The sequence below is a fragment of the Symphalangus syndactylus genome, chromosome 7 (assembly GCF_028878055.3).
Source record: "Symphalangus syndactylus isolate Jambi chromosome 7, NHGRI_mSymSyn1-v2.1_pri, whole genome shotgun sequence".
Classification (NCBI taxonomy): Eukaryota; Metazoa; Chordata; class Mammalia; order Primates; family Hylobatidae; genus Symphalangus; species Symphalangus syndactylus.
In genome coordinates, this window is record NC_072429.2 from 103167210 (window position 1) to 103189854 (window position 22645).

General features: G+C 39.5%; 1 protein-coding gene across 1 annotated transcript in view; it reads right to left on the reverse strand.

Moving 5' to 3' along the window:
* Positions 1-22645, reverse strand: part of DPYS (dihydropyrimidinase) — an 87043-nt gene that overhangs the window by 33452 nt on the left and 30946 nt on the right. Inside the window, exons 5-7 of the mRNA XM_055284853.2 lie at positions 16305-16461; positions 14729-14870; positions 10991-11133 (exon numbers count right to left, since the gene is read on the reverse strand). Of these exons, the coding sequence (XP_055140828.1) occupies positions 10991-11133; positions 14729-14870; positions 16305-16461 (442 nt within the window). The remainder of the gene's footprint in view (positions 1-10990; positions 11134-14728; positions 14871-16304; positions 16462-22645) is intronic.

The window sequence follows — 22645 nt, forward strand, 5'->3', positions numbered from 1 at the left end:
TGTTGAGAAAGTTGCACAATACATATAGTACAATTCATATGAAGCTAAGACTACACAAAAATTATATATAATATATATTATGTAAATATATAGTCGTGCCTTAGAAATGCACCTATATATAGTAAATAGAAAGAAATGCATGGAAATTATAAACATCAAATTGGGTAGTTGTTGAGACGAGGAAGGAGACAGGCCTGGGAAGGTTAATACACAAGTGTTAGCTATAGTACTCTTTGTACCTTTTGTTTATGTTAAATATTGTACTTTTTAAAAAAATTATGGATGTTGCAAATTACTGTCTACTCAAAGAGACTTAAAACACAGAAAGCGACCATTTACTATAATCCTAGTCATTTTAACATAAACATCAGAGAAGACCCAATATAAGTTTTTTAATTACTCACTGAATAAATGTGGTAAGATAGTCAAACCTCATGCAATTGCTCACAATTACTGTTTTGGATGTACAAGGTGTATTCAAGGAAAATGTTATTTTAAAAAAATGCAAAGTTCTGCATTTAGTTATAAAACTAATCAGCCTCAGATATTCCTGCTCTGATGGTATTACAGGCAGGAACATGTCTAGTTCTGGGACTCACATGTTTGCAGGACTCGGACAAGTGTGTGTCAAGAGAAGGGTGGGTATAGGAGTGGTCAGGTCATTGGGATTTTGCTACTCATGGGCCTAAGGATCTGGTGAAGAACCTGGGAGTGCATATCTGGTGATGGGAAGGCTTACTTGGAGCCAATAACTTTCTTCAAACATTTGAATGAATAAATGAAAGGACTATCATATGAGAATGTAGATATATTCTGCATAATTCCAAAGGCTAAACATGTGAAGGGCTAAGAGGAGATAATTTTTAACGCAACCAAAAGAAGAATGTCCTCATAATTACAGGCATCCCAGAAAGAAATGGAATGTTTGGTTAGGTACTAAGTTCCTGAAACTAGCAGCAATCAAGCAAAGGTATAGAGAACTCCATTTGGGGCGCTAATTGGACTTTTTTAGTTCCAAAGTCTTATCTAATTCTATGACTCTAAACCAGTGTTTCTCAAACTTGAGTGTGTATCAGAAGCCACTGGAGGCTTGGGAAAACCTAGATTGCTGGAACCAACTGCAGGAGTTTTTGAGGCAGTAGCTCTGGGGTAGGGTCTGAGAGTTGGCATTTCTGAAAAATTCTCAGATGGTGTTGATGTTGCTAGTCCAGAAACCATGCTTTGAGAACCTCTGCTCTTAAAAAAAAATTAGTAAATCAGCTTAAGTTTTTTGGTGTTTTGGTCAGGCCATTAAAATGCAGGCCCTTCCTTGAATTACTCACTGCCTCCAAATAGACTTCCACTATAGTGGAATATATATTTATATATCCTATACTTCTAGAGGGAGGAGACCATTTTTATAGATGATTTCTTCTAAGGCCTTTGTAGGAAGACAAGGCTCTTTGCTGTACGATAAGAATATAAGGACCCTGGGATTCTTTTCAGATACTGATATTAAATTTCTTTTGAGCCATTTTCACTCTGTCCTCTGTTTCCTCCATAACCAATGGCCATAATTTTAAAATAACTGGCCAGAATTAGAGACGGGTCTGAGTCCAAAAAATAGTGTTGTTTGACCCACAGAAGGATCTGACCTGGTGTAAACCACATTCACGAACAGGTCTGGTGACACTAACTAGCCACTGTCTCTGGAATGCATCTTTGTCAAGCACTGCTTTGGGGAAGAAGACAGAAGTGCTGAGAATTCTCTTCTCTTTAATTCAAAGGGGGAAAAAATGTAAAACATGGCTCTTGAACCAGTTTCCATGGGCAGATAAAGTTCAGACAAAAATGTTAAATCACACATTTGTCCATTAGTATCTGGGTCCTTCACTCAACAAATGACTATTGAGCTTCTATATATACCTGGAGCTGTGCTTAAACCTAGGGATACAGTTGTAAATAATACAAGCAAATGTCAAAGATATAAAAACATAGAATCTATGTCAGGTAGGAAGAAAAATACAGCAGGTGCTTAGTTAGGAAAGCCTATGCCTTTCACACAGCCTCGCTTGGTGCTTATTTTTTGCCCAATGCTAATGCTGAAAAGAAACTGCTTATTCTGGCCAAGCCAAATGATCAATGATAGAATGGGTTACTGTGATTCATTTCTAAGCTGCTTTTCTTTTATAATTTGGGGGAAAATGCAGTTATTAGTAGTAAAGTCCCTAGAAATCATTTCTAGTTCACTTGAAAGGTTCAGTTGCATAAAAATGTGTTTAAATAAACAACTTGGAATAAAGAGTGATTAAAATTGTATGCATATGTAATCAATAATGCTAGCTTTTTTTCATGCGTAGCCCAAACTTTTTTTTTTTTTTAAGCAAATGTCTTCTGAAGGCCACAAAATGAATCTTAGGAGGTTTGTTTGAATAGTTTCACTGCTAATAATTTTTAAAAGGTGTCAGTTCTGGAGGCTCAGGCTATCTTAGCCAAAATAATACACCCAAGCTTCTTAATTTTAGTCATTCTGAAATTTAGTAGTGAAAATTAAAGATGTGCAAGAAACCTGGGAGACAGAGTTTTTATATGAAATATAATTCTAGTATCTTTTGGTTTTGTCTGAATTAGTCATTATACAAAGATTTCTGACTTACAGCTGTAGCTAATAAGAGCTCCCACTCATTCCACAAACTGACCACCTACTACTACTATTACCACTAACTGACCACCTACTACATGCCAAGTGATACTGAACACTATGTTCCGAGCATCTTATGACACTACCTTAAAACTCACAACAAAGCTAGGAAATAACTATCATTATCATGCCCATTTTGCAAATAAAAAAATTGAAATGCAGAAAAATTAAATGACATACCCAAGGTCATACCCAGCTCATAAGTGGCAGACTAGGAATTTATCACCAAAGCCTTTCTCTTCACTCTATGGTACTGCTCCCCCAATAGCCCAGACGGCAGGTTTGATTTTGTGTGGATTAGCAAAAGATATTTGTTCCTCAAGGTGCTTTGCTATCATATGCTAGAAAACTGGCATAGTTACTACCTGTATCTATATCTAGCTACCTATCTATCCACATACATCTGTGGTACCTATGATGTGAAGAGTGCCTCTGTAACTTTGCAAAAGCACAACCTGAGCCACCTCAGCCAGCAGCCCTGACACCATGGTGTGGCCCTGATATTGTGTTACAAGACATCACAGTGACAAATCATGGCATAAATCATATTCATTTCCACTTATGCACCCATGACAAGACCCACACAATGAACACTGGGATGCTTGTGGGTGTGGGGAGTGGCAGGTGCGTTAGTGACAGACACTCTTAGAAACAGGTATGAAAAGCAGCATCTTTAGGCCGATCAACTGTTACGAGCTGGAACACAGGCTGCTGTGCTGATGTGCATGTGAGTGTGTGTGTGTGTGTGTGTATGTGTGTGCACGCTTTCTTTGAGGAAGAGGAGGAGGATTATAACGCACAAATTAGTCAGAGGATACACAATGTGCAACTTCAAGGGAAAATGCCTCATAGCTTCTGTGAAACAGTCACTGGTGATGTAGCTATCCTAATAAGCCACAATCGTCGCTCTTTGCCAAAGGGTACCTGACTCCTCCTTTCTTCTCCCTCCCCACGCCCTACAATCCCTACCACCCAAGGATGACAGTCATTCCTCCCCCGCTTTATTTCACACAAAAGGCCCCCTCTAGAATCCAGAGGGGCACCATCATAAGCCGCAAGCCATTACTCTTCACTGAATGTAAAGTTAAATTCATTTATCTCTATCTTCAATGAGAAAAGGAAGGAAATTAAGCAGGAAAGATGGCACAATGCCTTCAAGAATGGTGTATTCAAGGTCAAAGCCTGCCATAATTGAGTTAAAAAATAATAAATGAAAATATGTCTGCTCTGCAGAATACGGTCCAGCTAGAAGTCTTCATTAAATGTTCCAGTACACACAATGTGTTAGCTGTGTGTTTGTGTGCTTGAGATTTTGTGAGATATCCTGTAGCTCATAAATACTGAAAAGGGACAGTTACCATAGTAACTAAGTGCTATTTAATGAATACCAAAGAACTGAAGCTCCAAGGATGGTTTTAAATTGCCAGAACATGAGTTACTGCTGCAGCTATGGGCTTGCAAGTAACTGACATGTCACTCTCTCTAATAAGATTTTTAACAAGTTGGCCAATTTGGCTGATCTCTGTCTTGACCACATGACACCACAAGATTCTGTCTTAACATCACATACAAAGCATGTTCCTGATTTCTTCCCCTGACTCTAAGTACCAAGATCTTCTACAGAAATGGGTCAAACATTCAGACACGGAAAACATCCTTAAATTTGAAACTTTGACCCAAGTAGTGAAGCAGTAGGACACATACTTTTGTCATAAGCAATAGACACCGGCTCAATGAGCCGTCAAGCTGAATACAGCAGGCTCTTTTATTTCCGAAAAAGGTGAATGCTCCCTTTACACTAAATGCAGTTTGTTCTTTATTGTGCAATGACACAGAAGAGCTATTGCAGTTGATTTTTGCAGGAACTTTTTACAGGCTAGTGACGTCTTAGGTAATCTTTCATCAGGATGTCCAAACCTTCCCTACTACGCCCACTCCCAATTCTCTCTCGCCATCCATCACCATATGTCAAATTCCTCACCTTGGAATCATCTCGCTTTTTACAGATTTAAAAGGAAAAAATAAGCATGGCTGCCCTGCTTTTCTTTCCACTGGTCTCCCCTGGTAACTTTAACGTGGTCCATTTTTAAGTCTACAGATTGTGTGGCAAGCATACTTACGTCTACATGCCATTAATAAGTAACAAGAATTTTAAAAACAAAAACATCTATGTGCCATGAAGCCAAAAATCATTAGCAAATGCATCCGTTCTCCAGAGGCTGGCTTTTTCTTGCATAACCAGCAGCTCGAATGGCCTGGCTGGGGCCATCCAAGCTCAGTGTGGGCTGTGGGCGCCCCCTTCAGTATCTAGGGTGAAATGCATGTTGCTTTCCTGTTAGATACTAACGAGATGGCTGGGCAATTATTTTTGCTAAAACCGTTTAAGGAAATTTTGTAGGAAAATTTGGGCCAACATCTAATGGTGTGAGACAAAAACCCTGCACATTACCAATCTGCATTTAATGTTAAAATCAGGCAGGTAAAATTTAAAAGGGAGGCCTTTATTGCAAGAAGGAAAAAGAAATCCTGTACATATATTCATTTATTCATTTGATTAAATAACACTTCTCTACAAGGTGAACTCTATTTAAAATTGCCTCTGTCTGTGATAAACACAATTAAAAGTGGAGACAGCCACAACCTCTTCACCTTCTCATTTCCTTCTACAGCCTGAAGCTGTTCTCTCTGTGGTGCAGTCCCCAGCCTTAACTGCTTCCTCCTAGAACCCCCTATCAATGCCTTGGTTTATCTCACCTCCATGTTTAGTCTTGACTCACAGGGCCACGTTATCTACTCACCTCTCTCGTATGATTTCATGTCGATGACTGCTCTAACTCCACAATGATCTTTCTTCTTTGAATTTCTAAGGCATCTTGTTTCTGCCTCTCGTGTGATATTCTTAACCCATCCCTTCTTAGGCTGAGAATATTTGACTTTACATCTCCTCTCCTCTCCTAGACTGTCAGCTTCTTAAAGGCAGGGTGTGGCTGTTGTATAAGCTTGACTCTCAGCCTGCGGCTTGCCGAGGTGCTCCTGTGCAGAGTGAATTTGTGAATGAAGGAGCACACAAAGGTGACTTCATTTCTTCTCTCTAAGAGATCTGCTTAACAAACTCATTGCTCCCAACCTAAAAAATGAAGGGGCACTTAAGGAAAATAAGACCAGCAAGACAGTTCTTCCTCCTCTCCTTGGAAAATCTTTTCTACTTAAATTCATCTTTATCCACTCATCCTTCTAACACAGTCATTTATTGATCACATGCAGCAAGTAAAAAGCATGAAATGGGAAGGTGCTATTCTTACTTTTCCTCTCACCATAGCCGGTGCTGAATAAAATCTTTCTAATTTTCCTTTATGCTATTTCTTAGTCCCGCCAATCTTCCATGCAGTGTGGAAGGCCGCATCCTTCTCATTCACTTGTTCAACATTTATTGTGCTTCTTCTCTATGCTGAACCAAGCTGGGCCTGTGTCATATAGGATCAATTAAGACAAAAATTGAGAGCATAACTCCTCACTCCTTAAGTATGGGCTGTACACGGTGACTTCCTTCCAGAAAATACAACATGGAAAGGGGTGGGGAAAACAGCTGTATGGTGGAGAAACCTGGCAAATACGACCTCAGCCAGTTCATCCAGGTCAACACCAGTAGTGGTAAGTCATGCTCACAGTATGTCTTTTGATACAATGTGATGAAAATGGTTCTTTACTTCTGTGATTTACTTCGCAAACCCACAACCTGGGGCTTATAATGAGAAAAACATCAGGAAAATCACAACAGAGGCCATTCTACAAAATACCTGATCAATATTCCTCAAAACTGTCAAGGTCACCAAAAACAGAGTCAGAGAAATTGTCACAAGTCAGGGGAGCCTAAGGACACATGGCCACTAAATGTAATGTTGGATCCCGGAAGAGAAAAAACAGGCAAAAACTAAGGAAATATGATAAAGCATGGATTCTAGTTAATAATAACATATCAATATTGGTTCATTAATTGTGACAAGTGTACCATACTAATGTAAGATAATAATAGTGGCAACCAGCTGTGGGGTACATAGGAGTGTCTTATACTATCTTTGCAACTTTTCTGTAAATCTAAAATATTCTAAAATAAAACATTTATTTTAAAAAATGGAACTAGACCTTAAGAATATTAATGAGAAAGAAAAGGAAGACAGATTGTGGTACGGGATTGTAAGTTGGTTTGGGGGATTCAGTAGAACTCGGGCTGCAAGGTGAGAAGAGGCAGACGGTGACGATGGTAGGGGTAGTGTCTAAGGACAGTGGAAAGCTATGGATGATTCATGGACAGTTAGAAAAGGCTAAAAATATTATTGTACTTCAGAAAGGTCCTAGTTGAGGTCATCAGCATAAATTTTGGTCGGGAACAGCCAGCCCAGATGAGCAACTTTCTCATAACAACCAGGCCAAGAATAGAGAAAGCTGGTGCTGTGATCGACCCAGATAAGGGCTCAGCATACAGTTTCTGCAACGATCTCTCCCTTTTAACGTGAACCACAACAAACACGCTTTCTCCTTGAATTCTTCCAGATTCATTATTCTATGAAGCCTCCTCTTCAACAGCCCCCTTCTCTCCTTTTTCCCACATTCTGTAACTGAAAAAAATGAATAATGATAGTGCAAAAATATTCTGATGATGGTTTAGAGGAAAATGTTAAAGGATTAAAGAAGCAAGATATAGAGTAAGTCAAATAAGTCAAAGAAATCCAAAGGAGGTTCAACCAATTCAATATACCCTGAGAATATTTTTCCGCTTTTCAAAAAAAAAAAAGATAAAACAAGAAAAGAAAAACAAAAAGGTCACCAGCTTTTTAAAAGGATCTAGAGTCAGACAAATAGAACCCCATGGTTCATCTGCCTTCTGATCACCACAGGCAAAATAGCTGAGAACATCTAAAAATGAAAATGTCCTGCAAAGAATGAAACTAGTCAAACTAGAGAAGTAGAAAATAACCATAATAATACATATCTTGTCTTTGTGTAACATGTTCTTAGTTGACAAAGCATTTTCACATGTATCTCATGTGATTCTAACCAAAACTTTATGAGGTAGGCATAGCAATTCTTAATGATCCCATTTTACATATGAGAGAGTGGATTTTCAGAGACTTTAAATGGCCTTTGATGGATCTGGGACCAGAACCTACACATCAGGCTCTGGGGCCTATGCTAGTTTTCCTTATGTCTGGCACTGAGGTGTACACAATCAGCAGGCATAGATAAAGAAGCCTTCATACTAGTAAGATAATGCAGAATATGTATCTTTCTCCCAAAAGACACATATAGAAGAATGTAAATATTTAATTTTCTATTATTATTATTGTGATAAATATATTTGATCATTAATGTGATAAATAATGTCCTTCATAAACTGAAGGATGGAAATCATACAAGAAATGTGAAAGAGCCAAGCGCAGTGGCTCATGCCTGTAATCCCAGCACTTTGGGAGGCCGAGACAGGCGGATCACGAGGTCAGGAGATCGAGACCATCCTGGCTAACACGGTGAAACCCCGTTTCTACTAAAAATACAAAAAATTAGCCAGGCGTAGTGGCAGGTGCCTGTAGTCCCAGCTACTAGAGAGGCTGAGGTAGGAGAATGGCGTGAACCTGGGAGGCGGAGCTTGCAGTGAGCCGAGATCGCGCCACTGCACTCTAGCCTGGGCGACTCAAAAAAAAAAAAAAAAAAAAAAGAAATGTGAAAGAACTTACGAGAGAAAGTGATAGAAAGAAATGTCAAAACATAGGATCTTTTTAGTTTGACCTTAAGTTAGTTATTCTTAGACTAGAAATGAGGGAAAGTAAGCAGGTAATATATATAGATCTTTAAAAAAAACTACACATCTGGATCATTATGTGCTATTCTGAAACAACTGAATAGGAAAGGAAGGGCAAGACAATGTTATAGAAATCAGTAGCAAAACTTGTGAGAAAGTGGTCTAAATTTATATAGTCTAAAAACATGACTCAAAGAGACATAATCACAGCCTATAAATATCCTCCAAGCAGCAATATGTGGTAAATAAAGCAAGTGAATTATTCACAACCTTAGGTTCAGGTCATCTCTCTTTGTCCAGTTGTCTAGGGAAGACAATGCTCTACCCCTGAGCTGGTGTCATCCCTAGAAATTAAAACGGCAGACGAGGGCTCGCCAGGCTGGGCCCTGTTGGAGATACTCAGGTGTAGGATTCAAAAGAAGCAGCACATCAAATGGCCTCCTGAGATTCTCCATATTATTAAGAATTAGATTGGAGAGTCTCACCACACAATAAAGTATTTTCATTTTTTCCCTCACCTTTGATAAAGAATGACAGAGAATGAAATCAAATCCAAAAATGCTTTTAGTTATTGGCCCACCTGATTGGAAGACAACATGGAATATGAAAAATCAAGAATATTATAAAGTGCTCTGCTTTGCTATCAGCAGACAGCCTGGTACCGAACCTCATGAAGAAACATCCAAGTTTATGAAGTCAAAGTCACTAGGTCAGCGTTCTCATAGCAAACCTGTCACTTACACAGTTTGTTGTACAGCTACAGTTTTCTTATTGTCATAAGGTAATCAATATTTGTCTCTCCTGGTAAAATCACATTTAAGACACCAAAACATTTTAAACACCCACGAGAGCTGTGACGTACAGATTATTACTGATGATTAACATTAGTGTGATGCTCCCTGATGTTATGCTTCAAAAACACCATTTTTCAGAAATATTTCTTTCACAGAATAGTTTTCGCCCTTTTGAAAATTTCTAGGTTTTCAGATTAAAGCTCACAATCTCCTTAAACCGCAAGTTATTTCAAAAGGTCTGCCTGGTCCCAGCCCTTGAAGCAGCCTAAATTGTTTGAATTACAGCCAAGATGGCCCTGGGCAGGCCCCTGCTGGGTGTACAGCAGCCCTCTGTAGAGTGATATTTTAAATATCAGGAGTTCTCTAAACACAGCATGCTCAGTTCAGCCACAGAACAATCAAAATCCAAGCAATTTTTTTTCCATTGCCTTTCCAAGCACAATTTTTCTAGCGTTGTAGAGAAGCTGCCTACATTTGGTTTTAGTTGTCTTCATTTCGCATGTAATTATTTTGTATGCAACCAGATATTTAGTCCTTAAATGGGCAATAGTTCCTTATTAACATACGAAAGACCTTGAACCGTGTCTTGTTGTTATCTTAAGATATTTATGTAAATAAGATGTGTATACCACCCTTTATGGCATTGCATGGATCTTAACCAGTGATGAGGTGATACGCTGAGGTGTTTAACTGAAGGCTGCTTGCTTGCTATGACTACGGCTGCTAACCATGTGAACTGGTCCCTGAGTGGGAACAGTGGGTGCCCAGAGAGCATCAAGTGGAAAAAAACAAGGATTTCCTATAGGAATATCTGGGGCTTGTTTTTAGGCTTACAGTGATGGTACCTTAGTGTTTCAAATGATTATCGTTTTCCCAAAGGTAACCCAGGAGCACTTCAATTGAAGCTGGGCCTTTGTGACAACATTAGCCCAAGAAACTGTAGACTTTTTCTTACTACGATAAAAACCCTAACAGACTTTGAATAAATGCCTGTACAAGGAGGCAGAGGTCCATGCAAGTGCACATGCATATAGATTATTAAAGCATTTAATGGGATTTTCTTCACTACAACTGCAAAATGTATGAAAAACACAAACCAGGCTGCAGGTGTTGCCTGTGCTAACGTCCCATAAGGAGACAATAACAGAGCCCCAGCCGCTCTTGGCTGCTTTCCTGAGTGGGTGGAATTTGCCAGACTTGCAATATTAACATAGAATTATGGAAACTGGAAACAAAAAGCTGGAATCTACTGGGAATGACAGGCTGAAGATGAACTCAACTGGAAAATTTGGCTAACTGAAAGTGACATCCTTTGTGCTGGAATTTTTCTATCTGAAAGCTTTAAAAAGGCTGTAATTATTTTGAGTTTTCAATTCAACCCTTTTCAAACTAAGCCTTTTATTTCCTTCGTCACGCTGTACCTTTCTTCCATGTGAACTCAGGCATTTGCCAGGCACTGAAGTGGTAAATTCATATTGGTTTTATATACAGAACCATTGTCAGAGAATGCAACACAACTTCTGCATCCTCTATGCCAAGAAAAACAAAGGAATATTTGCACATCAAAACCTTTATCTTGTGTACAGGCTCAAAATACCTGAGCACAGCTAAAGAAGTCATCTAAGGAGAAATGGCTGATTAATGCCAAAGCATTATTTCTTTGCAAGTTAGTGCATTTTCTCCATGATGAAGCCAAGGAATACAAGAACTTAGGCTTACCTTGTGGCTTTTGGGTCCCAAATAACAATGTCAGCATCTGATCCTACAGCTATTCTTCCTTTTCTTGGATAGAGATTAAAGATTTTGGCTGCATTTGTGCTGGTAACTGCCACAAATCTGTTTTCATCCATTTTACCACTATGCTGTAAAGCAATTCAAAGAATCATTCTAATGATCAAATACTAAAAAGTATCCTATCAGTAAAATGGCAAGACTTGCATCTCTTAAACAAACAGAACTGCACCTAATTTCTTATATTGTAGAGCATCTGAGGATGCTGATAAGTATTAAACAGTCATGATACCAATGATGGAGACGATGGGGTAACATATGGAAGCCTGAAGATGACTTTTCAAAAATCCCACTACTTAGCATCCACACTAATTCTTCCCATTCATCTTAGAATCACAAAAATTGTTATAGGTGACAGCTAAATTTTGGTAATGGTATTTTCAATTCTCATTTAAAGTTTGACAATACCACATTTATGATCTGACTTATTTATTACAGACCTAAGATTTACGAGATAATCACGTAGACATTAGATAGAATATTATAGAGTGAGAATAGGTGACTACACTTTTTTTTTTTTTTTTTTGAGACGGAATTTCACTCTTGTTGCCCAGGCTGGAGTGCAATGGTGCGATCTCGGCTCACTGCAACCTCCATCTCCCAGGTTCAAGTGATTCTCCTGCCTCAGCCTCCCAAGTAACTGGGATTACAGGCATGCGCCACCACACCTGGCTAATTTTTTGTATTTGGTAGAGATGGGGTTTCACCATGTTGGCCAGGCTGGTCTCCAACTCCTGACCTCAGGTGATCCACCCTCCTTTGCCTCCCAAAGTGTTGGGATTACAGGCGTGAGCCACTGCACCCGGCTGACAACATTTTTAAATCAGCTGGCAATGCTTTTATTATTTTTTAAAGAATATTATAGAGTGAGGATAGGTGACAACACTTTTGAATCAGGTGACAATGCTTTTTTAAAATTTTTTGTTTTGAGATATGGTCTCACTCTGTTGCCCAGGCTGGAGTGCAGTGGTGTGATTGTGGCTCACTGCAGCTTTAACCTCCCTTGGCTCAGGTGATCCTCCCCACTCTGCCTCCCAAGCATTAGGTTGGTGCAAAAGCAATCGCAGTTTTGCCATCACTTCTAATGGCAAAAACTGTGATTACTTTTGCACCAATCTAATAGCTGAGACTACATGGTGGGGTATGCCCCACCATGCCTGTCTAATTTTTTATAGAGATGGGGTTTCACCACGTTGCCCAGGCTGGTCTGGAACCGTAATCCTAACACTTGGGGAGGCCGAGGCAATCCACCTGCCTTAGCCTCCCCAAAGTGTTAGGATTACAGGCATAAACTACCACACCCAGATGCAATCCGTTTGAAAAGATAAAAAAATCAACTCAAGAGGTTCAATTTTATGCAATTGAAGTTTTACATGAACCAACAATTATGGATAGTCTATTGCAAGAGATTTTAATATGGACAGAATTCAGAGGGATGTGGCTCCTCTAAAATAAAATTTAAAAGTATTAGGGGTTTATTCCTATTTATATGGTAAGAGGGTACTTAAGGTTTATTTAATTATCAAAGAGTGCTTGCCTTAAAAATGACTAAGAACCAGCACCTGAAAGTAATATTCCTATAAGTAAACCATATTAATGTTTCATAAAATGACATGGTTTTCTATACGTTATTAAGAACTATTCAGTCACTGTAAAGCCATTTATATACCAGAGAACTATATAGATTATGAAAATCTGCTATAATAAAGATATTCATTGTAATAACAGAAGTTCAAGTGGAAGCTTGAACTGTTATCAAGAAAATCTAAGTGAAGAGAAGTCATCTGGAATGGTTAGAGTTGGGGTGGAGGAAGAGGGGGTGAGGAAAATAATCAGCAGAAGAAGGGGCTATAGAGATGTTTTGAAGATCTAATTGTAAGTTAATGAATCAACTATCATCCAATAAGTAATGGAGACAAGTAATGGGTTTTTGAGAGAACAATAGCACAAACAGAACTTTATTTTTGAATGAGAACTCCCATTCAAAACCTATCCTCCCTCTATAATATTGTAAAAATAATAATAAAAGCACTGTCAGCTGTTCTCAGTACAGAACAAGAGTTCTTGTACTGGAGTAAAGAATACGCTGTAGCAAGTGAGACTCTGGAGATGGGGACCAGCTGTGAGATTACTGCAACGGTCCAAACAAAATATGAGCCTCCAACTAGAATGGTAGCAATGAAGAAAGAAATAAGGAGGCCCTTTGGAAATAAAATTGACAAGACTTGGTGAATAATTCATGAGAGTTAGAAGTAGGTGGTATGTGTAGGGTAAAAGCAATTGAAGAGGATTCTGAAGTGTGAGATATAATCAATGTGTCATTTGAGGGAGGCATCCTAGGAGATGGGTGAGAAGGGCATGACACTTGGACCAGAAGTCTAACCAGGCAAGTCCCCTCTGCTGGTCTTCACAGCTCCACATATCAACTGGCTGGACAAGTTAACATGTAGACATTTAGTGATGTGATTCTTCTCCGTCCTCAGGGAGAAATTTTCTAGTCATGGACATTTAAATTTTTTTCCAGACTTTAAATTATTACTTTTGTGACTTCATACAGCAATCTAAAAAATATGATATCCAAGGATTCTTTAAGAAGCGACATCAGGCTGGGCACGGTAGCTCATGCCTGTCAATCCCAACACTTTGGGAGGCGAAGGCGGGTGGATCACCTGAGGTCAGGAGTTTGAAACCAGCCTGGCCAACATGGTGAAACCCCCTCTCTATTAAAAATACAAAAAATTGCTAGTCATGGTGGTGCACATCTGTAATCCCAGCTACTTGGGAGGCTGAGGCAGGAGAATCACTTGAATCCAGGAGGTGGAGGTTGCAGTGAGCCGAGATCGCACCACTGCACTCCAGTCTGGGCAACAGAGTGAGACTCCGTCTCAAAAAAAAAAAAAAAAAAAAGAACTGACATTAACAAATTTCATGAAAAGGAGGTATGAGCATAATGAATACCCTTTGTGTATTTTTTTTTTTTTTTTTTTGTGATGGAGTCTCACTCTGTTGCCCCAGGCTAGAGTGCAATGGTGCCGTCTTGACTCACCGCAACCTCTGCCTCACAAGTTCAAGCAATTCTCCTGCCTCAGCCTCCTGAGTAGCTGGGATTACAGCCACGTGCCACCATGCCCGGTTAACTTTTGTATTTTTAGTAGAGATGGGGTTTCACCATGTTAGCCAGGTTGGTCTTGAACTCCTGACCTCAAGTGATCCACCTGCCTTCACCTTCCAAAGTGCTGGGATTATAGTTGTGAGCTACTGAACCCTGCCCTTTCGTGTATTTTTTATCATTTCAAGTATTTGTGCCAATGACACAGGAGGCATTGGAATTCAAGAGCATGAGAAATCAAGCAGAAGGGCTATGCCATTTCAGAGAATTCAAGAATAACCCTCTTTGTCTGTAATCTTAATTCATCCCCTAATGTCTCTGCAAAATGGTGTGATGCATCGTCTAAACTAAAATAAACTACGCAGAGAAGATTATTTCTTTGCTGATGCTATACTGAGGGAATGGTGGTGGAGGTGATAGTATTGCATTCCTAGTATCCTCCCTAGTAAAAACAATCAAAAGTTTCTCTATGAAAATTTGTGCCACTCTCATCCTCAGATGGGCAGGATCCTGGCTGAAGAACTAGGCAAAGCAAGGCTGGAACCTGTGAAACCCACCACGCCTTTTTCCCATATTACTGACATCCGATCTTCAACACCATTCACCCCGTTGGGGATCTTGGTAAAATCATCCTTCCCAAGAGCTTTCTGGCAGGTGTTGAAAGTGCAGTTATCAGTCCCTGTTGTAGTTAGATCATCACTGTAAAAGAAAAAAACACAAGAGTGATGGGGTGAGTATACAGAATACGTTAGGAGGAAACTGCCATAACCTTTCCTAATCTCCTGACTCCCTTCTCAGTTGAAGTCAGAAAAATGCAATGGAGAATGAGCAGTTTTTTCAAGAACATATTTCATCCCTCTCCTGTCTCTATTCTAGGAAACACTTTCAGAGGACACACTGATAGGAAGCATGGTGCAAGACGGGTTAGGAAACCTGAGTTCTAAGCTCAGCTCCGTCACTTACTAGCTCTGTGCTATGAGCTTGTCCGAGACTCCATTTCTCATCTAGAAATGGATAGTTACATGTACTTGATGAAGGTAACCTCAGAATCATCAGTTAATATGTGAGAGAAAACTCCTTGTGAGCAGAATACTCCATCCACAAAGACATCACCATGGTGATCCTCATGAATGGAGGGCAGGCCCTCCAGGGCAGTCCCTAGCCACACAGCCACACTGGGATCAACAGACGGTGAGATTGGCTGGGGATGCTGATATTACCAGGGACAGGAATCCTGCTTTGACTTGTGAGTAAACTTGGGGATGCTGAATCATGAAGGAGGAAGGAAGCTGAAAAGAACGGGTAAATGAACTCTTGTACAGTCTGTCATGAAAAACTCTTAGCTTGAGACTGAGTATCTGTGAATGGGGAGTGTCGGGATGTCCATGAATGGTAGAATTTTCTTTTTTCTTTTCTTTTTTTTTTCGAGACAGGGTCTTGCTCTGTCACTCAGGTTGGAGTGCAGTGGCACTATTGCTGCTCACTGCAACCTCTGCCTCCTGGGTTTAAGTGATTCTCCTGCCTCAGCCTCCCGAGTAACTGGGATTACAGGCATGAGCCACCATGCCCAGCCAATTTTTGTATTTTTAGTAGAGATGGGGATTTGCCATGTTCATCAGGCTTGTCTCGAACTCCTGGCCTCATGTGATCCGCTGGCCTCAGCCTCCCACAGTGCTGGGATTACAGGCATGAGCCACTGCATCTGGCCCTGGAATGGTAGAATTTTCAAGAAAAATGATCATATGTTCCCAGAAAGTAACAGGGTTACCTACACAAAAACCTAGTTCCCATATTATATCAGCATAGAAAAAAATTCAACAATATTCTGATAAAAAGTAAGGCATAATGAAGAGCTCTGGGTTTGGGCAACAAGAGATGAAAAAAGTCAGAAAAGAGTAAAGTTTCAGTGAAAATGATCTGATTTCTGTGAGTCTAGGAAAGGCTTTGACAACATATCATAGCATAATTAAGTCAATGTTTTTTGCTGTGCAGGTGAGGGGTACCCAGGGCCTGACAGGTCAAGTAGAAGAGAATACTGGGAGGTTAGTGGAGGGTCCAGATAGGAGGATGAGCTCCCCTCCACCCAAACCTTCTTTTGGCAATACACTTCCCAGTCATCGGCAAAATGATTACTTAGCCAACAGATTCATGAGGAAGTCAGGTGTTGAGGGGTCTGGTCGCAAAGGTGGACCCATGACATGGTGGGCTGCATGGTGCCATTCTTTATTCCAGTAGTGAGTGCCATCTGTGCCAAGACTGGCTGCTATGGGTTCACCATAGACCACCCTCCCTGGAAAGATTAAAAGAAGCATTCATCACTTTAATTTATTCTTAGGAGGACCATATGACAAACACATAAATATCAATCTTTTCTGCCCTAGCAGAGGGTAATATCTACAGTTTAGCAGAATCCCAAACTATAATTTACTTTTGTGGACAGGATTTAAAAATCCATGATGAACATAAATATGAATGAGAAATAAACCTCTGTAAGTATAAGCTATTCATATTTTAGATCCATTTTTATGGCCATATAACCTAGCAAAAGCTGGCTGGTATAAGAGCCATTCTAATGAAACCTTCTCCAAAACGCTACCAGATAAATGCTATTGTTATCTCCATAAAAAGATAAAAATAAAGCTATGGAGTAATAACTTCTTTACATTTACATTACATACACTCCATGTGGTGTGGAGAAGGTAGAATTTGAACCCAGAATTTGACTCCAGTGGTCCTAACTTTTATGCTTTACTACCCTGATGACAGATAATTATTAGTTAGGTCATATGGCATTCAACCACAGCATATCTCTGCTGCAAATCAATTGATAATCTTTTCATGCCCTTGAAAAAAAGAACTCCTCAAAAAACTTGTATTAAATGAAAGAACACTCAGATAATAAAGTCTTAGCCAGAAATGCATATTTTAAAAATCATGCAAATGAGGCCATCAAAAAAAGCGTACGATGTTAGAAAAGTTAATAGTGCACAGTGAATTTGAATTTAAAATCAGAATCCTATCTCTGATTAGCATTTGTCAGAATAATAGGTTTGCTGGCACCAACCTGATCAAATTCAGGCAATCATTAAGGAGAGTGCACAGTAGAGAGATGCTGGCATACCAAATTAGTTCACTCTGGTTCATCAAATGCTGCGTTTTAGTTAAAATCCTGATATATAACTGAAATTAACGATTTCCTCAGAGAGTACTGACAGTAGATGGCCGCCAGTTGCCTGTCATATCAAATTGGAACACAGCACCCTATTATTTCATAGATCCTTCTCCAAACTAGCCATCTTCCACTAGCTAGCTTAGGAATTTGAAAAACCATGAAAGCAAGGCTTATTGAAGCCTTAGAACTTCAATTCTTAAGTAACCAAGTATCAATAAAAGTTATCCCCCAGGGACTTAGCCATGGCTAAGTTACTTTGCTTCCGTGATGTACCCTACTGGATGAATCCCGTCCCCATTCGGATTCTTACTGCCCTATCCCCAGAAAAGGAGAAACACCATTAGCAACTCTTTCTAAATATAGAATAAGCAGCAATCATTTTTAGTGAATGAAGAGGTAATGTACTATCTACTGGAGAACTGGGAAGATGGACACGATATTTTATTTGCAAGTATGAAGAGACCTTCCTATTCCAAGGGAACGTCTTACAGATGCTTGGACAATGAAAACTCAGAGACTTGATCTGCAATCACTTTACAAGTTGCTGACTGAGGATTTTCCATGGTGCTTTATCATCGAGGAAAGATCCTTATCACATGTTCTATTCAATCACTTGGCCCATCAAGGTGATATGGGAATATAGTTCCAAAAGTTCTGCAATTTTAACAGCACTCGGGAAAAATTAAAAGTGTCAGCATCTACCGGGAGTCTGCCAGGACTGTTTTGAAACCAGATGACAGGTAATTTCCTTGGAAGGGCTTAGCTCCTTTAAAATGTGACAGGCCACTTTAGTGGTATATACAACAAGCTCTTCATTAACTGGGCTATTTTCAATTTTCTCCCCATTTAGTATCTGTTAATATACAAAATAAAATTTAAAAAGTAAAAATTCCTAACTGCATATTCTATTTCCTATTTCACTATTTCTAAGACATTTTCAAAGGACTAAAAAGCATGCAAGAACTAAAAAGGGGAAGGAAAACAGGAGGCCTGGATAATCCATAAATTGGATAATCAAACTGGATAATTCAGCATAATTATGGGTTCTGTTAGATTTGGGCTAAAAATAAAATAACAAAAAAAATAGCTAACACATGCATACCATTCTATAGTTTGCAAGGCTCCCAAATACAATCTCATTTGACCTTCATAGCCGCCTTCATGCTGGTTTGACAGATGAAAAAATTGATGCTCAATGAGACTAATGTGCCCAACACACACTGGCACTAAGTGGTACAGCCAGAATTACAGTCATAGTATTATAATATCATATCATATGCACTATGTTACTAGGAAAAGTGCCATTTTTTATTACTTGGGAAAGAGCATGTATTTCTAAATGTTTAAGTCAACCACAGGCTATTTGTGGATGTGGCTGAGCATTTTTCCAATTTCACTTACTGGTTTCACTTACTACACTTAGTTGGTTGGCAGTGAAGAGTGCTCTGTCTGTCTTCAGCCTGGTACTATTCTGATTACATTCACAACTGGAGGGTTTCAACAACTCTTAGGAGATAGGAACATTTTCATCATTAATCTCCTCCCACTGTCTTAGCAAGCTTCACATTAGGTTGTATCGTCTCTACTCATAAATGTTCTCTCCTTATTTCTCCATTTTTTGGCTCAAACCCAAACAAAGAAAAGATTCTGCCCTTTATGATGCAACCTCCCACTTAAAGGAGTTTCACCCTTTGAGAGATACTCAAGATTTCCCAGTAAAGAAGCAGGTCAAACCAATCCAAACTCTCCACTGACCAGACAACCCATTTATTAGAAGACGGTGATAGAGCAGATGTTAACACCTTGTCTGGATCTGCAAGCAACGCTTAATATTGAGTCCTGAGATCTGCTAGAGAAGGATGAAAGATGCAGAGAAAAAGCATAGGCATCCAGGAGAAAAAGCCCTGGCCACTAAATAAGAGGCCAAACATATTTATAGAAATAAATCTTCCTAGCCGAAAGGACAGAGCCAAACTTTCCTGGACTTTATTTTGATTCAAAACATTACATTTACAAAGGAAGAAAAGAATTGAGAAGGAAAATACATAGAAGCAGCTTGGTAGAATGGATCATACAGATTTAGGTTCAAATCCTGCTTTTGCCACTTTTTGGCTGGTGACATTGTACGAAGTAAGTCATTGTTTTTAGTCTGTTTTCCTCATCTATGAAATGGAATCACAGTGTCCCTCTAGTGCGGCAATTTTGTGAAGGTCAAATAAACTAATGTTTATGAAAGTACCCAGAATCTTCCTGGGACCCTGGAGACATTTCATGTTATGGGCTGAATTGTGTCCTCTGCCCAAATCCACATGTTGAAGTCCTAACCCCTGGTACCTCAGGATGTAACTGTATTTGGAAAAAGAATCTTTATGGAGGTAGTGAATTTAAAGTGAGGTCATTAGGGTGGGCCCTAATTCAATAAGACTGTGGTTCTTATACGAAGGGGAAATTTGGACACATATAGGGGAAGATAACGTGAAGACACAGGAAGAAGATGGCCATCTACAAGCCAAGAAGAAAAGCCTGGAACACATCCTTCCTCCACAGCTCTCAGAAGGAGCCAACCCTGTTCAACCCTGTTGTCACCTTGGTTTTGGACTTCGAAACTCCAGAACTGTGAGAAAATAAATTCCTGTTGTTTAAGCAGCCCAGTATGTGGCACTTTGCAACAGCAGCCATAGAAAACTCATACACTCCACAAATGTTAGTTTCCTGATAGCCACACAATTCTATTTTTTTAATGGCTAGCTTTTAACTGCTATGCAATTGGATGTAATGTAAATTATCTTGTTCTAAATTTAAAGGACAATGGAGTGTTCTGATGTTCATATGCAAGAAAGAAGAAAGGCAGCCTGGCTAACATGGTGAAACCCCATCTCTACTAAAAATACAAAAAATTATCCAGGTATGATGGTGCACACCTGTAGTCCCAGCTACTTGGGAGGCTGAGGCACGAGAATCACTTGAACCCAAAAGGTAGAGGGTGCAGTGAGCCAAGGTCATGCCACTGAACTCCAGCCTGGGCAACAGAACGTGACTCTTTTTCCAAAAAAAAGGAGAAGAAAGGAAACTTGAAACTCAAAATCACCTTGACTCAGTGGCACATTGATTCTTCCCACAGCACTAGTGCCTAAGCATCAGTTCATTGCACGGAGTAAATGAAATTTGGTGTATTCTTGTTCAACACTGCCAAGCAGCACTCAGCGTGACTACTTGGGAAGAGAGGGGCCCCTGTGTGGATTTTTCTCCCCATCTTTTAAAACACAAGAGGAATATATGGGAGACAGAGTTTACATAAAATGGAAAATAGGAATTCCAAAGCCTCTGTTGACAAAAAGAGTCAAACTCTGTAAAATATTTGAAGAGATTCATTCTAAGGCAAATATGAGTAACCAATGGCCTGTGACACAGCCCTCAGGAGATCTGGAGAACATGTGCCCAAGGTGGTTGGGGCACAGTCTAGTTTTGTACATTTTAGGGAGATATGAGACATCAATCAAATACATGTAAGCTATACATTGTTCTGGTCCAGAAAGGCAGGACAGCTCAAAGTGGGGGCTTCCTGGTTATAGGTAGATGTCAAAATTTTCTGATTGGCAATTGGTTGAAAAAGTTATTATCAATAGAAAGAAATGTTTGGATTATGATAAGGGGCTGTGGAGACCAAAGTTTTATCATGCAGATGAAGCCTCCAGGTAGCAGGCTTCAGAGAGAATAGATTGTAAATGGTTTTTATTAGACTTAAGGTCTGTGTTGATATTAAATGCTGGTCAGCTTTTCCTGAATTCCAAAAGGGAGGAGGACATAATGAGGCATGTCCAACCCTCCCTTCCCGGCATGGCCTGAGCCAGTGTTTCAGGTTAAGTTTGGAATGCCCTGACTGAGAGGAGGGGTCCATTCAGATGGTTAAGGGGCCTTAGAATTTTATTTTTGGTTTACACCTCTCTGCAAGAGAACTTTTTATTTTACAAAGATACGCCTATTAAGTAAAACTATAAGCAAAACTAAAACCAAATGAAATCAAATCAAATAAACGAAAATCAAATATACAAACACATTAAACAAACACAATCTAGCCCAGTTTACTGTCAGCTGCTTGAGATCTGAAATTGTCTTAATCATCTTAGCAAATCTAATGCCCAGAGCACAGTACCTAGCATGCGCTTGGCATCCAAGAACTTTGTTGTTTATGAAAAATATAAGGAAAATATTTTTTAAGTTCAAATGAGCATCATATTTTTACCCTAAAGAAAGGAACATGGATTTAAAATAGAGGTAAACTTTATTAAGACAAGCTAAAACAAGTTTAACTGTAAACCAAAACAACAGCAAAGCAGTGCATTGACAATTTCAGTCATAAATGGGAAACAAATAACACCAGATACATAGCAATTAGGGCATCAAGTTAAATTGCTTTGAGAAATTGCCACCATTCTAAACAAATCACAGAAAGGTAGTGAATTCATGAGCCTACAGGCTCTACTGGGAAGTACGAAGGTGAAGTGAACAATGTATTTCCTAAAAAGCCATTAATGATCCCATATGCCAATACTGTGGCAGAAAAAGAACATGTATAGCTACTCAGACCAAAATTTAAAAAGGGTCACTAAAGCCAATGACACACATTGACATATATATTCTTCGGACAAAAACTAGACTGGAGTGGGTGATAGAAGTCAGGGGCTGGCAGACTGGACTGTCCACATGAAACACAATGACAACTTGTTTGTCCAACCTCACACTTGGGCTGTGGAGCAAGGGAGACAAACTCTGCTTCTGGAAGAAAAGGATAACGCTTTAGGGAGAAACGCCTGATTCCCTTGCCTCATCTTTGCAAAAGTGTCTTCTCACAAGAAGGGTGGATGAGAACTAATCTAATTCTATTAGGTTGGTGCAAAAGTAACTGTGGTTTTTCCCATTGAAAGTAATGGCAAAAACCGCAATTACTTTTGCACCAGCCTAATAGTTACTCAACTTGGATGAAAAAATACTTAAGCATGAAATGGGCATTCTTTGCAAACTGTCAAAGGTGACACCACTTTCGATGGCTTGTACTTGAAAGTTTCTTCTTTCTGTAACCTGCTTTTCACTTTTTATTGCAGAATGCTAAAAGAAAATATCAAGCATGAGCAAAAAGAAACCTCAGGCTTCGGATGCACTGAACATTCCCCACCTCTTCTTTCCCAGTTCACAAAAAAATCCTGGTGAAGACAGACAAAAGAGAAAGAATCCAGAGCTGCACTGGGGTTGAAAGAAGGATCATGGCTGACCAGGGTTTTGGTAGATTTTGGGAGTGTGGAAA